The sequence below is a fragment of the Ursus americanus genome, chromosome 16 (genome assembly GCF_024610735.1).
Source record: "Ursus americanus isolate L20-20 chromosome 16, mUrsAme1.1.p, whole genome shotgun sequence".
NCBI lineage: Eukaryota > Metazoa > Chordata > Mammalia > Carnivora > Ursidae > Ursus > Ursus americanus.
Window position 1 is genome coordinate 39,759,717 of NC_142142.1, and position 16,498 is coordinate 39,776,214.

The 16,498-nt window shown below is 41.7% G+C and overlaps 1 protein-coding gene across 1 annotated transcript in view; it reads left to right on the top strand.

Moving 5' to 3' along the window:
* Nucleotides 1–16,498, top strand: part of PRDM10 (PR/SET domain 10) — a 92,511-nt gene that overhangs the window by 34,061 nt on the left and 41,952 nt on the right. Inside the window, exons 3-6 of the mRNA XM_045783761.2 lie at nucleotides 929–1,093; nucleotides 3,114–3,173; nucleotides 13,973–14,198; nucleotides 16,004–16,245. Coding sequence (XP_045639717.1) covers nucleotides 929–1,093; nucleotides 3,114–3,173; nucleotides 13,973–14,198; nucleotides 16,004–16,245 — 693 coding nt within the window. The remainder of the gene's footprint in view (nucleotides 1–928; nucleotides 1,094–3,113; nucleotides 3,174–13,972; nucleotides 14,199–16,003; nucleotides 16,246–16,498) is intronic.

The following is a 16,498-nucleotide window of genomic DNA, read 5'->3' on the forward strand; positions in this document are numbered from 1 at the left end:
CTACTACTCTCTGCTGGAGAAAACTGAAATAAAAAAAAAAGTTAGGTCCAAAGCCAAGATAGCATAAGAGTAAAGATTCCAACCTAACTTCAGTATCAGCACATAAATTATTTCTCTCCCAAATGTGTCCTTTGACCATCTGCTTCCGTACCTTCAATACCAGGTATCAGGCTGTGTGCCAAGCTCTAGCCTTCAAGAATTCAAACCCCCAAAGCTGACTATCCAGAAAGCATTTTACAGAATTCAGTTTCTGCTTTAGTTCTTGGTAGGTAGAAAATTATTTACCCTGGTGACAACTGAAATAGTTTTCCAAAACCCCTTAAAAGGACTTGATTAGAATTTTCTGTGTCTCTACCTTGCTGACAAGGAAGAGTCCTGCAACATTCATTGACTCAGCCTACGGTTACTGACATGCCTCCAGTACAGCCCTGGAGTGTGAAAAAAACACGTAGGAAAGAAAGTGACCTTGTTTTAATGTATCTGCCGAAAGGCACTATTAGTAATAAAGCAGAATATTTATGACATGTTGAGGGCAATTGGCTTTTGAGTTGACATTGTTTTACATTGCAGACTAATTTGTATTTTATATTTTGGTACTGCTGTCAACCAGGAATCTTCAGTTACATTTCCAGAATCAGCTGACTGCCCCCTCATGACTCCCTAAAAGAGATGTCTGCATTGGACATTTGAGGCAAAGAGGAATTTATTTCAGTCGCCTAATACTAAGTAGTAAATCAGCGACGAGGTCCTCGGATCCTGTCTCCCAGTCTCTAACGGTGTAGAAGACTAGGTGTATCAGTTCTCCTTCTTTCATTGGGGATATTGTAGAAATGCAGTCATGGACTGTGCTTGGTCAGCCTTGTATCTTCGTGAGATTGCTTTTGTTCTACAAGGACACTCGCTACATACTTGCCGCTTTCTGCCCCAGGTGCACTTTGTTCCTGACGCTGGGACTGTGGCTCAGATTGTCTACACCGATGACCAGGTCCGTCCGCCCCAGCAGGTGGTGTATGCGGCAGATGGCGCCTCCTACACGTCCGTGGATGGTCCTGAGCATACGCTGGTGTACATCCATCCTGTGGAAGCCGCACAGGCACGTGAAGCGTTCTTGTTTACAGTGTGTTTACTCATCGGTTAACTCACCGATGACTTATGTTTATTCTCTGCCGGTCACTGTGCTAGGTGTGGTGATGCAGGATATGACTCAGGGAAGATTCGTGCTCTTCAGGAGCTTATAATCAACCGGGCAGAGGAAGATAGGCTTATTTATTTAAATTAAATATAATAAGGTATTAGAGCACTAGCCTCCTATGAGTTCTTGTCCCACTGACCATTGACTAGATTGTCAACTTGTTACTTTTCTGATGTATCAAGAACCAAGTCAAAACTGGTGTGTTGTTCTCTATAGCTTAGTCACAGATGGATCAGGGAAAGCATACAGATTATTTCAGTTAAACGTGTGAGCAAGAAGTCCTGCCGGCTTAGCAACTGCTGTTTATTAATAATTGACTGATTTGTAGGACTATAATAGAAGCAAAGGTAAAAGAACCACTTTCTTGTATTTTTTTGCTCAGTGACTTGGAGTGTTAGTTTCCAAACACAATGTATGACACAAACATATAAATGTTAGTTTGTATGTTCGCACTTTAGAATGTACAGAGTACTTTTAAACATATTTAAAAAAAATAAGTTCCATACTTTTGTAGTAGATCTTGGTAATAAAAATTTGCCCTCATGCAGTATTTAATCAGGAGGCTGCAATCCCTCCCACGAAGAAATGGAGCCCACCTAATTAATAACTTTCAAATCTATATAAAGATGAAACCGCCAAGTAGTCAGGTGGTACTGTTAGAATGCCTCGGCTTAGTTTTAGTCTCCTGACTATATTAAAATAAAGTCAGATAGTTTATGTAAAAAATGTCCTGTGGGCAACTTTAGTTTATTACTATGTTACTAAATGTCTGACTTATGATAATTTTTTTAAAAAGATTTTTAACATATATGTTTTAAGATTTTATTTAATTCTGTGTCAGAGAGAGAGCATAAGCGGAGGGGGGCAGGTGGAGGGAGAGAGAGAAGTAGGCTCCCCACTGAGCAGGGAGCCCGATGTGGGGCTCGATCCCAAGACCCTGGGATCATGACCTGAGCTGAAGGCGGATGCTTAACCACCTGAGCCACCCAGGTGCGCCTGACTTATGATAATTTTTTAAGTTTATTTATTTTACTTTATACCCACTGTGGGGCTCAGACTCACAACCCCAAGATCAAGAGTCGTTTGCTCTTCTGACTTACGATAATTTTTAAATAGCAAGGCTAAGAAATCGTACAACTGGCTGAAATTCTCTTATATGTACCTCTGGAATCGAAACTTAACCATAGTTCTTATTCCTCTAGGTTTGCTAAAGGCTTGGGCAAATTAGAGGAAAGAATATTTTTCTGAATTGGTGATTTTCTGTGGTGCCCTGGCTAAAATAATTTTGACGATTTCCCTTCTCTAGTTAGTTCTGCTGTATCATGACCCAGATTACTAGGTGTTCATAGTGAGAACTTTTAAAAATTATGACTTTACTGACTTTATCCAGGAATGAATCTATGAAACATTAAATTCAGTTTATTTCCCTTCTACTTCTTTTTTGATAATGAGCGTGCATTTATATTGGAAAGATATCCTTGTGTATATGTTAGTCTTCTGTGTGTCTGTATGGCTCCATTCATATTCACTTAATCGCAAGTCTACTCCTGTGATACATGGTGTTATGCGTGAACGAATACACCCTTGTTCATGCCATGTCTTAACGTTTTTGTGACATACCTTTTTAATTAGCTGTGACATTCAACCTCAAGAGAGATTTTGCTTAACAGTAAAATCGTCAAGTATGTTAGCCAGTTGAGACGGTTAACTTACACAATCTTTTTGGAACCATCTGAAGGAAAGGCTTTAGCTAAAAGCGAGATTACTATCTTTATCTTCTTTATTAATGAAGGATTATTATTAGCTATATGGGAATTAATTCTGTCAAGAATTGTGCTTAGCAGTAGGATAATTTTTCCTGTGTAGACGAGCTGTCTAAAGATTTATTGATAGGTTTTTTTCTTGTTGTTTTTTTGTCTAGACTCTGTTTACAGACCCAGGGCAGGTAGCTTATGTCCAGCAGGATGCTACAGCCCAGCAGGTAATGAGTTGTTTTTTTGCCTTTTTATTGTTTTCTATTCCCTGGAATGTACCTCCCCATCCCAGCCCCCCAAACCCTCTGCACTCTGCATTCTCTGGTTGTCTACTTCTTATGTATTAAGAATGGTCTTTACTTCCTTTAATGAAAACAAAGCAAAACAACACTAAGACATTACAATCAGTCCGTACTGAAGTAGTCTGGTAATAAGAAAATGATTTGTCTTGGAAATTTAAAAAAACAAGTATATTAATAGGATATTGGTTCAAATTCTAAAGAATAATCCTGAGTTTATAAGTGTCTCTTTTTGGAAATTTGGAAACATTTGGATACTTTGTCTATTTTCAAATATTGAGGAAAAAATTTCTGCTTAAATTATATATAAATTTAATAGCAATCTTCCTCATTCTGCTTCTAAAAAATTGAGATTTTTCTTAGTTTTCTTTTATCTTTTTGATTTTTTAGAAGATTTTATTTATTTATTTAGAGAGAGTATGAGCTGGGGGGGGGTGGGCAGAGGAAGAGGGAGAGAGAGAAAATCTCCAATGGACTCCGTGCTGAGCACAGAGCCTGATGCCGGGCTTGATCTCACGACCCTGAGATCATGACCTGAGCCGAAATCAAGAGCTGGAGGCTTAACCGGCTAAGCCACCCAGGCGCCCCCTCCTTGGTTTTCTTTTAAAACATTTCTTTCCTTTTATCCATATTTCTAGTATATCCTATTTGACTTTGAGGGATTTCGTCCTTGTTTTTCTCCAGATTGTGAAAGTGATAAAGAAGATGATAGAAGCTAGATACTTTCAGTCTTACTGTAAAGGGAATATGGATCCAAATAAGTTATATTTTCGTGCTGTCTCGTATGACTATTATTTAGCTGTACCACTGAGTGTCATGAGTGATTATCAAGTAAATTCCCATTAGTAAGCACTTCGTGCATTTAAGTTTTTTTAGTAGATGATTCAGATACTTCCATTTTAAAATTTGAAAAGTGAACAGTACTTTTGTTAATATTATTTATGAAATCTGGAGAGATTTCGGAGGAGTCTTTATCATAGAAATTATGGTTGAATTTATTCCTGATTGATAGTAATCTGCGATCTTGTGGCGTCCGTGAACTTGAATGAGCATTTGTCTTAATCGATTTAGGCTGCTGTAATAGAATGGCTTACGAACAATAGAAATTTATTTCTCATCATTCTGGAGGCTGGGAAGGCCAAGATCAAGGGGCTGGCAGATTCTGGTGAGGGCCTCACATGACCGAAGGGGCGAGTGAGCTCTGTGGGGCCTCTTTTTTTTAATTTTAATTTTTTTTCTATTTTTAAGTAGACTCCATGCCCAACATGGGGCCCAAGATCAAGAGTCACATGCTCTATAGTCTGAGCCAGCCAGGAGTTTGGGTTTTTGTAAGGATGCTAATCCCATTCATGAGGGCTCCATCTTCAATACCTAATCACCTCTCCAAGGGCCTGCCTACTACCCTCACATTGAGGATTAGCTTGCTTGCTTGCTTCCTTCCTTCCTTCCTTCCTTCCTTCCTTCCTTCCTTCCTTCCTTCCAAGACTCTATTTATTTATTTGAGAGAAAGAGGGAGAGAGAGCAGGAACGGGGAGGAGAGGGAACAGACTCCTCACCGAGCAGGGAGTCCGACACAGGGCTCGATCTCAAGACCATGGGATCATGAGCTGAGCCGAAGGCAGACGCTTAACCGACTGAGCCACCTAGGCGCCCCGAGGATTAGCTTTCTTTAATTTTAATTTTATTTTTATTCTCTGTGTAGTTAACATATGGTGTTTTATTAGTTTCGGCTTTGGGGATTAGCTTTCAAAATATAAATTTTGGGGAGAGACAGTCTACAGCAGTGTTATTTTATTTTAATAATTTTGTAAGAATTAGATATATGCTTGAAAAAACAAATCATGTACATTTCTATAAATATTTATTGATTCCATCAGCAAGCAAGGGATAGGTTTAATTAGTTTTGACAATTTGGCAAGAAAAAATTTCTTAAAAAATCCCTTTGTCTTTCATAGATCATTAGTTCATTCACTCATTTTTGGAGTAATAATTTTTTTTTCATAAAAAGTTGAAGCAATGCAAAAAAAAAAAAAAAAGTACGAAAAATAGATCCCGAACAAACAAATTCTGCCCAGAACTTTCCTCATTAAGTTAATGGTCGGTACCTATTATTCCAGACGTACAAATAAAGATAAGCACGGGGACAAATGGCATTGTCTCTAAATGCTGTTATTAATCTAAATGCTTTAAACTGAAATTTACTTGAGCAGAAGAATAAGCAATTGAGGTGAAAGTGAAGGAGGGTGGAGTCATCATACCCTCCAAACTGCACTTGAGATCAGTCCTGTGTTGTCCTTGGCTCCTGCGGTGATGACAAGGGCATCAGCACAGGGACACGTCCTCCCACTGTCCTCTCCACTCTTCTGTGTTGTAAGGTGCATTATTATTGTGACTAATAAATTTATGTCCTGTTCGGGAGCCACGGTTATTTAGAGTTTTGCTCCGTTCTCTGCTGGCATTTAATTTGTAGAAATCTTGAGTCTAATTTATTTTCCTCATTCCTTTTCTACCTTAATGCCTGCTTGATACTTTATCCTTGAAGTTTTTCTTGGAAGTCTAATGACTTCACCAGCATATGAAGCAGAATTTCCTAGGACAGTTTGTGTCCTTTAGATGTATAGGTTAAGACTTTATTTCAGGAAAGTTTTCATCTATCAGACCTTTGAAAATCTTTTCAGTTTCATTTGTTATGTTCACTTTTCAGGAACATCAGTTGCGAGTATATTGACTCTTCTCAGCATTTCGTACCTTACTTGTTCTCTATAATCATTTCTTTTTTTTAAGATTCATTTATTTTAGAGAGAAAATGAGAGAGAGAGAGAGAGAGCGCACAAATGAATGAGCAGGGGGAGGGGCAAAGGGAGAGGTAGAGAGAGCATTTCAAACAGACTCCCCTCTGAGCCCTGAGCCTGATATGGGGCTCCATCCCAGGGACCATGAGATCATGACCTGAGCCGAAATCAAGAGTCTGATGCTTAACTGACTGAACCACTGAGGCACCCCTCTATAATCATTTTTTATTTTATTTATTTGAGAGAGAGTGAGTGAGGGAGCACAAGCCAGGGGGAGAGGCAGAGGGAGAGGGAGAAGCAGACTCCCTGATAAGCAGGGAGCCCGACAGGGGCTCCATACCAGGATTCTGGGATCATGACCTGAGCCGAAGGCAGACTCTTAACCGACTGAGCCACCTAGGTGCCCCTATAATCATTTTTATATCTATTCTTTTCCATATTATTTGTTTAGTTTCCTTTATGTTCACCATATTTCTTACTGTTCGTGTGTTTTTCACTTTTTTTTTTAAGATTTTATTTATTTGAGAGAGAGACAAAGACAGAACATGAGCAGAGGGGAGCAGCAGACTCCCTGCTGAGCAGGCAGCCCGATGTGGGACTCAATCCCAGGACCCCGGGATCATGACCTGAGTCGAAGGCAGATGCTTAACCGACTGAGCCACCTAGGTGCCCATTTTTCAGTTTTTAAGTAACTTATACCTATAGAAAAGTGCAAAAGATTGTAAGCATGTAGTGCAATGATATATCACGAAGTAAGCATTCAGTATAACCAACACTCAAATTAAACACTAGAACATTCCCAGCTCCTAAAAGCCAACCTCCTGCTTCCCCCAATCACTTCTCCTTCCTTTGTCCTCAAAGATAACTACTGTCCTGCTTGCTAACGTCATAGATTAATTTTCTGTGGTTTTGAACTGTATATAAGTGGAAATACTTACCATTTCCTTTCTTTGTGGCTTCTCTTGTTCAACATGATGCTAGGGGAGATCCCTTCATGTTGTTAGATGTAGCTGTGAGGTTTTGTTTCCTTCTCGTTTTATTGATACCTAGTATTCAGGTTTGTGAATGTACCACAATATATGTTCAAGACTGTGACCCTTTCTCCACTTTGTTCTTTGAGAGTTTCTTGGCCCTTTGCTTTTCCATATACATGTTAGAATCAACCTGGGGGGCGCCTGGGTGGCACAGCGGTTAAGCGTCTGCCTTCGGCTCAGGGCGTGATCCCGGCGTTATGGGATCGAGCCCCACATCAGGCTCTTCTGCTGTGAGCCTGCTTCTTCCTCTCCTACTCCCCCTGCTTGTGTTCCCTCTCTCGCTGGCTGTCTCTATCTCTGTCGAATAAATAAAATCTTTTAAAAAAAAAAAAAAAAAGAATCAACCTGGAAGTTTCCACAAAAGTCCTGCAGGATTTCCATTGTATCTATGAATCAGTTTCTGAAGAACTGACGTCTTTATAGTTTGGAGTCCTCCAATCTGTGAGCATGATATATCCCTAAGTTAAAAATAAAAGTTAAAAAATATGCTACATTGATAATTGGTCTCAGTAGGAATCCAGAAGCATTCTGTTGTGTTTGCTGCTATCCAGTGTAGTTTCATATTTAAAATTACTTAAGAACCAAGATTTTTTGTGGAAGTGAAAAGAGATACAAATATAAAAATCAAGCAAGTTAAATAAAAATCCAGAATCCTAAATCTGAATTAGAATATCAGCATGAACTCATGATGTGTTTTCTTTTAAAACATATTTTCTAGTTTGGGCCACTGAAAACGTTTAGCCAGAGTCATCAATCCAGTAGCAATGAGCCAGTGTGGTCTCTAATACAATTTTCCAGTAAAAGGAATCAGAACTACTTAGGGAAATGGCAGATTCTAGCTCTGGGGCAGGAAATATACAAGATGTGCCTGAAATGTCATGTCTTATCAGAATGCAAGGAAGTTAGTGAAAACTTCTGGGTCCTGTGGGAAGAACTCATGATCCACCTTGAAAGGGCCAAAATGGGGCATTTGACCTGTAAAAACAGGAAAATATCTATAATAGATTGAAATGCATTAAATATATTTAAAATCTGTGAGTTTCTACTAATATTAAAAGAAATAACTCATTGATCAATCTTTGAGGATGCTGGGGGACCACCGCATTACTCAAAAAACTGGTAAATGATGGGAAGGAGTCCAGCCTTTCTCTCTGAATGTACTCAGGTAAACAATTACTTGATGAGGGAAATTTCTTTATAGAAGCATTCCAACTAATAAATAAAGAGGGGATGATTGGCTTGGAAAATCACCATTTTTCATTTCCTGATGAAATGGGGATCTAGGCAATGATCATCAACAACAGTCTGAATCCATCAGGAAAAAGCCAATGAGGCACTTTATAATGGATGGCTCACCCTAACCCTCGGGACATTGTTAATATCACTAAGAAGAGAGAACCATTCGTTACAGGCCTCCTGGTGTTGTGTGCCTCCTATCGTAGTTTACCGCATACGAAGTGTTCCTCCCAAGAAACTGAACCTGAGTCCGACTGAGTCTCCAGATTCCACGTGCAGCTCACAGGAAGCACGGTAGACAAAATGGAACCAGTAAAAGACACACAAGGATGCAATCGGCAAAGTCTGACTGTGGGAAGATCTGTAGGACAAATGGCCTAGTTCCTCCCACATGTAAATTGTGAAGGAAAGAAGGGAAATGGAAATCTACAGATTCAAGGAGTCTTCACAGACATGTTAGTCAGATGCGATATGTGGACCTTGTTTGGGGCCTGATTTCAACACAGGAACTGTTAAAAACATCAGTATGAGACAATTGGGGAAATTCTAACACTGCTAGATACTTGATGATACTAAGGAATGATTGGTTTCTTTAGATATGGTAATACAGAAAATATGTAGGCTCTTCTCCTTTCAGGATAGCTACTAAGCCATTTACGGATGAAATATATGTCTGAGGTTTGTTTCAAAATAATCTAGAGACGGGGGAAGGTGGGTGGGAGAATAGTTGACATATAACGTTAACCGTGAGTTGGTGATTGTCGAAGCTGAGTGATGGGTGCATGAAGTTCATTATACTATTCTCTCTGACGGATATATGTTTGAAATTTGGTATTATAAATAGGAAAGTTATTCTGATAAGACTTTCTAGGAAAATGGCTTTTCAGATACTTAAAAAATTTACATTCCTACCAACAATACGCGAGAATGCCTATTTCCACTCACCCTTGCCACACTGAGTATTTGCATTCTTTTAAAACTTTGCCAATCAGATAGGCAAAATGGCGTTTTGTTGTTTTAATATTAAGGCATGATTTTAATTAGAACTTTTGCTGCTGCTGGCACCTCAAAGAGCCCTTCATCTTCTTTAATCTCCAGAAACAATCTGCTCCTTTCATGTTTTGTAGTCAGATAGCTCTATGAACCCTGACATTACAAGGCAGGGTAACTATTGGCTTCTACCTTGCCTTACTGCTGTTTCCTTTCAACCAGCACGGTTTTTATTTCTGGCTACAATAAATACCTCTGAGATTGTCAGTGTATTCTGTGACCTGGAAAAATTCTGGGTAGAAAGTTGGAGTGAGAGTTCAACACAGATAATCGGTACGTCCCCCTGCCACCTTAGCAAAAAGGTTCCTCTTTTCAATTGTTTATAGTGGTAGCAAAATTCATTTGAAGGCTTTTTAATATATGCATTCCCTTGTCCTTAGGAAAGGCACTGGCAGTCTCCAGATCTAGAAGCACAGTCTCCCCTTTGTTTCTGAAAGTGAACATGTGTGACTCCCCACACACTGAGAAGGAAATATGCTACACTGATAATTGGTCTCAGTAGGAATCCAGAAGCATTCTGTTGTGTTTGCTGCTGTTCAATGTAGTTTCATATTTCACTTCTCAGATAAATTGTATCCTGAAATGCATTATGTAATTTCAGAAATAATTACAGAGACTGATATTAAGTGGGAAGGAGAAAGTATACCATAAGTTTAACAAATGCTTTTTCCTTTTACCGTGTTTTATTGTGCATGACAAAGTGCGGGGGATTAACGTTTTTGTTGCTTATTCACTTCCTCTAAGCGAAATCGAAATCGGCACACACAGCTCACCTCCTTACTGGCCGGCTGGTGCCTCGGGGCACGTGTGGTTACCTTGCTGCTCTGGCGTTCAAGGCATGTGTGATGTTTGCCTCCTCCGGTGCCCTCCTTGAATAAACTTCACACGGGCCACTGTGATGTAGTGGAAAAGGCAGGGCAGAGTCAGAATTTGAATTTCATCACTCTCACTTAGGAGCTGTGTGGTAATGTTATGTGCCCTCAAAGGAATTTAAATACATGCCTAGCTCTCCAGAAACGTCAGTCGAATTGGAATTGTTAATTAAACAAATGCGTAAGGCGTGCCTACTGTGTGTTAAGGTGCCTGCTACTTAGCACGACACAGTGGTTACCTAGACGTCATTATCATTAACCCCTCCATCCCTTTCTAACAGTAGCTCACGTGATTCTGGTCTGCATGCGACCTCTGCTTTGGCGTCGTTTCCTCAAGATACTGCCGAAGTGTTCAAGCCCTGTCTTTGCTACAGCCTTTTAGGAGAGTTCCAGCACGGGGTGGGGGAGGCGGTTGTTGGTACTGTTTTAACGTCAGCTTTCTCAGCAGTGGCGAGAAGCCAGCAGTAACCTTGTCTAACCGCAGTCTTTCTAGCAGCATCTGTTGGGGGAAAGAACACATTACAGCTTCACTGGGATGACTCTGGATTACTGAATTCATTCTTTTCGGTTGGCTCTGCGAAGTGATAAAGAACGTATGAGGAGTTGAGGTGGATATATATGCTTTAGTTTGGTCCGTGTGTGATAACATTCATCACAAATGCTGGCCTGAAATTTAAGTGGCTTAGAATTAAAGGGTGAGAACGGAACTGCACTCTGAGACAGCAAGAATAGCTTGGTGGCAGGATCAGGTGGGGGTGTTGGGGGGGGGTTGCGACGGCACACACGGTTTCATTGCCAGGACTGTCCTGCTCTTTTCCTTGTTGAGTCTCACTTCAGTGGGTATTTTATTCTGTTTTTATTGATGCTGAAGCATCTCCCAGAATTCTGTCCTCTTATATGAAGCCTCTGAAAGGCCCCGAGCCAGAGATGGAATGTCATATAGGAGTCTGTCTCCTGGGTTGAGTGATTGCCCATTTAAACAGGCACATGCTATTTTGAGGTAACTGGTTTACCCGCTCTCTGGAGCCTGAGTGTTTCAGATGTCGGACAGTGGTCTTCAGCTGCTGGACAGGTCAGATTCTGTAAACACACACAGTGCTCTTCTGTAAACACACAGTGCTCTTTCTTCATGGAGTTTAAGAAGTTTGTAGAAGCACAACTGAAAAAGGATTTTCTGTGAATACAGGAGAGTTTCTTTACATGCCTGAAGGGATTGATGTCATTTCCTAAAGGGCCAAACGTATTTCTACAAATGTATCTTCATTGAATCCCTGCCACGTGCTCAGCTGTTTTGTAAGGTTGTAAGGTTAGAGGACAGGACGTATGTGATATCTTGGTCCTTAAAGAACTTATGATAATAGTAATCGATTCTTACTAATACTAAGCACTTACTAAATACCAGACACTCGGCTACTGGCCTCACGTACATACACTGCGTCATTTAATCCTCAGAGCAACTGATGCCGTATGTGTTACTGTGTCCATTTTACAGATAAAGAAACTGAGGTTCAGAGAAGTTTATTAACATGCCAAGTGGTGGGGCCAGGGTTTTGATCCAATTCTGTGTGTCTCCAAAGCCCCTGGTCTACTTCCCTGACGCGCAGTTGGAGAGGCAAGAAGGGCCCACAGAAAAATGCATACTAATTGAAATCTAGATGGTATTTGGCATCGGGTACAAAGCTATGAGGGATAGCTAATATGGGATATGTCAGAATCAAGATTCTAAAAGATCTTGGCAGATTGGAAGAAAAGAAAAAGCGATAAAATGAAATATACTGGTGATAAATGCAAAATTCCGCCCCCCCCATTTAAGTAAAAAATCAGCTATTTAAGTCATGAGGAGGAGTAAAATGGTTTAATAGCGTGATGTGAGAGGAAAAAGGACTCAGGGATTTTAGTTATTTGCCAGTTCAAACTGGGTCAGCAGTAGAACAATGGCTGTCATAAATGCTAATGTAATCTGAAGCCATATTCATTAAAAAACGTGGAATCCATTAAGGAATCAATGAAGACAACAGGATCATGAGGGAATCTGAAAATTGGGCCATGTGAAAATGATTGAACGAATTAGGGGTTTTGGTCTTGAAATATTTGAAGAACTTCTTGTCTTCATGGATTCTGTCTCCCTTGAGGGGAAAGGTACAGGTCCTGCCCACCACAGGAAGATGCGCATGGGGAGACCTTGACCCCGCAGAACCAGCACTGAATGATTCCGAATGATTCGGGCTGTCTGGTGAGGCGGTGAAATGTTGGAGCAGAGGCTGAAGGATGTTGTGGGGCGGGATTCTGTGACTCCAGATGCTGCAGGGATCAGGGCAGAGGAGAGTCAGGGAGGGGTAGAGTGGTCAGGGATGGTTCGTGGAGAAACTGGAACATGACCGGGTTTGGAAGGTTGGCTAGGGAAGAACATGTAGGTGAGGACAACAACACAGGGGAAGATAAAGAAAAATGGAGGGGCGCCTGGGTGGCTCAGTCGTTAGGTGTCTGCCTTTGGCTCAGGGCGTGATCCCGGCGTTCTGAGATCGAGCCCCACATCGGGCTCCTCCGCTGGGAGCCTGCTTCTTCCTCTCACACTCCCCCTGCTTGTGTTCCCTCTCTTGCTGGCTGTCTCTCTGTCGAATGAATAAATAAAATCTTAAAAAAAAAAAGAAAAATGGAATAGGCATTTAAAAAACTTGCTTTGTTTATTGAACAGGAAAGGGACATGGCTTCAGTATGATTTATGGTGCTAATTGGGCAGGAGAAATAAGATTGGATAAAGGAATCTGGGGTCCCATGACACTTATTCGGGTAGGGAACTTTTTAAGTTTTTTTTTTTTAAGGTATTTAAGGTATTTTTTGCTAGTATATTTGGTAAGGTAGTAGTAACCCAATACATGCCCCCACCTTGTCTTATTTGCAAAAAACTAACTTTAGCCTGAAACAAATAAGCATCTCTTTCACTTACTTAAAAACCTTAGCCTCTCTGAAGTGTGTAAAAGGAGGGCTGTGAACCATTGAATTTTACCAACTGGGTGTTGTACCATGTGTTTTGTTTTGTTTTGTTTATTGGTTGATTGATAAGATTTTATTTATTTATTTGAGAGAGAGAGAGAGCGCGCCCACACACACACAAGCGAGCAGGAGCTGGGGGAGGGGCAGAGCAGAGGGAGAAGCAGACTCTCCGCTGAGCAAGGAGCCTGATGCAGGGCTTGATCCCAGGACCCTGGGATCATGACCTGAGCTGAACGCAGACACTTAACCGCTTAACCGACTGAGCCATCCAGGCGCCCCACCACGTGTTTAGTTTTAAAAGTGAAGTGGTTGAAGATAGATCAGATCATTACATACACCGTGTTGTGGTCACCCTGAAAAAGGAGGGACCCCCTGACTCAAAATTGGGTTCAGATGTTGAGACATGATACCACACATGCACCAAGAGGGCATGGACAGGTTTATTATGTATTTGAAGTCTCTGGGGAGACAGGGCATGCACCAAAGGAGGGCACCCAGGCTTTCTTACCCACTCTCCCAGATATGGGGCAGAAACAGCAAAAATGAAGGCAGATCCATTACAGCCGAGAGTGGAAATCATTTCTTCTTCAGGGTCTTGAAGGAGGCTCATGTGAAAACTATCTTCCACCAAAACCTTGTATTGTGTGCGTGTGTGCGTGTGTGTGTGCGAGTGTGTGTGTGTGCGTGTGTATGTGTACCAGCTAACTAAAAGCAAAGGGGTGCTAACTTGTTGGTTGAACTCTGTCCAGGCCTCATTACCGGTGCATAACCAGGTGTTACCTTCAATCGAGGGTGTGGATGGTTCAGACCCTTTGGCGACTCTGCAGAACCCTCTGGGCAGACTAGAGGCCAAAGAGGAAGAGGATGAGGATGAGGACGAAGATACTGAGGAAGATGAGGAGGAGGATGGTGAAGACACAGACCTGGATGACTGGGAGCCGGATCCCCCTCGGCCCTTCGACCCGCATGACTTATGTAAGTACGAGCTGTTCCTTGTGAGTGTGTGTGAGCGCGGGGACGCGGTTGACTTCGGCTGGGGGCTTCCTGTGCGCAGACCCTGTGCTCCCCGCTCTGCACGTCCCGTCTTGCTCGGTCCTCACAACAGCCTGTGAGGGAGGCACCGAGGCTTCGTGAGGGCTCTGAGTTTACTGATGCCTGAACGGAAGGTCGGAAGAGGCTGAGCCGCCCGCTCTGTGTCACGCGGGGTGAGTGGTGGCTCAGGCACGGGGCCTGTCTCTGACCCCCGGGCTTCAGCTTGTCAGGCCACTACGGTAAGCGTGTCCGGCCCCGGAATCTTCCTGGAATTTTCTGCCGTTTCAGCTTTAACGAGTTGGCTTTGCTGTCTCACCTCTCTTCATAGTAACCTTGTAAACATGCCTATTATGTTCCAGGCATCAGCTCTTTACATTTTCTAAATCGTTTAATGCTTTCCATAGTCTTATGATGGGGCTGGTGGTGTCCAGTTGTTCTGAGAGTCAGGGTTCCAACCCAGGTGGTCTGGCTCCCGTGTGCCCCTGGTTAACCACAGCACTCACTGCCTCTCTGTACTTTGGGAGAGGGTGGGAGGGTTCTTGCTTCCACCGACCAAATTACTGCTTCTTTCCATCGATTTTGCATGCTTATATGGCAAAGTTCTTATCTCACTTAATTGAGTTCCTGAGGCTGTTCAGAGCTCTGCGGTCTCACCATATCTCCTGGGACCTTCTGTGCCGTGCTGGTAAAGCCTGTTTGCACGGGGCCAACGCTCACCTCCATATCCAACAGAGAACTTCCTCGTTTTATTTTTCCTTGAATTCATAAGTTTTCAAGGCAACTCCGTAGTCAAATACGCATACAGGGACTTTATCTTACAAATAATAGTACAAAGTAGCTTTCCATTACTGGAGAATTGTAGAAATTGAAAGTACCTATTTCCTAAGCCAGGTCATCAGCCAGCTGGACATGAGTAAAATACAGTTGGCTAATTAAATGTGTTAAAGGTCATGAGTATGATGCCTCTAGGGTCCAGGCACTTTTCTCTGCTTTGTGGCCATTTCTGTCTAGTTCCGGCGGTTAGTTTACAGATGGGTGCCACTGGGAAAGTGGGAGTGAGTGTGGATGCTTAGTGCAAAGTAATGACTCCTAGAAGGAGATGAAAGTGGGTCCTGTCTGAGCGAGGCTAACTGTGTCATTCAAGAGAATGGATGGAGGAATGCTAAATTCGTTCATTTTAGCATTATCTTCACACAATATGCATTGAAGTCTCAAACTGCACAGTGCTTTTTCTGTTTGAGTTAGACATGCCCAGACAATGAGGCTTCTATGACTTCCTTTGAAGAAACTGATTAAATGGTATTGTCAGAGTTTTTTTAAAATAGCTTTACTGGGATATAATTTACATACTCTAAAATTCAACTGTTTGTCTTATCAGATTTTGTAGCATTTACCCTAATAAGCTCTTCTTCTTTTTTTTTTTCCCCCTTTTCTTTTCAGACCTGTTTTAATTGATTTGTAAATTTGCTGGGCTACTATTTGACTTAATCTCCAGTAGAGAAATAAGTCACTGCCTGTGTATTATTTTTGGCAGGCACAAGCTAATTCTGCCTGATTTGAGAGGGACAGGGCAGGATTTTATTGGTCTTTGAAAGCTAGCATATTACAACTGAATGAATACTGTAATTGTAGGAGTTAATTGAATTTTGGCTTGCAAACTTAGATTTGGGGATTTTTCAGGTTAGAACTTTGTACCTGAGATCAAGTGATGTTGAGGAATTTGACTAAAGATTTTCTTTCTTTTGCAGGGTGTGAGGAGTGTAATAATGCACATTCTTCAGTGTGCCCAAAGCATGGCCCCTTGCATCCCATCCCTAACCGGCCTGTGCTCACTAGAGCAAGAGCCAGCCTCCCCCTGGTCCTCTACATCGACAGGTTCCTCGGAGGGGTGTTCTCCAAAAGGCGCATTCCCAAGCGTACCCAGTTTGGCCCTGTGGAGGGACCCCTCGTCAGGGAGTCTGAGCTGAAAGACTGTTATATTCATTTGAAGGTAATTTGTGCTTTATCATAGTTCACTCTTGTTCTTAATAACTTTTAGGGGGCATGTGTTTTCCTACTGGTTCTCTTAATTCCATTCTTTAACCATTGTTTGCTAGTATTCTTCTTCCTCTGCTTTTGTTTGTTTCTGTTTCTTGGGTTTTTTTTCTTTTTTTTTTTTTTTAAAGATTTTATTTATTTATTTGACACAGAGAGAGACAGCCAGCGAGAGAGGGAACACAAGCAGGGGGAGTGGGGGAGGAAGA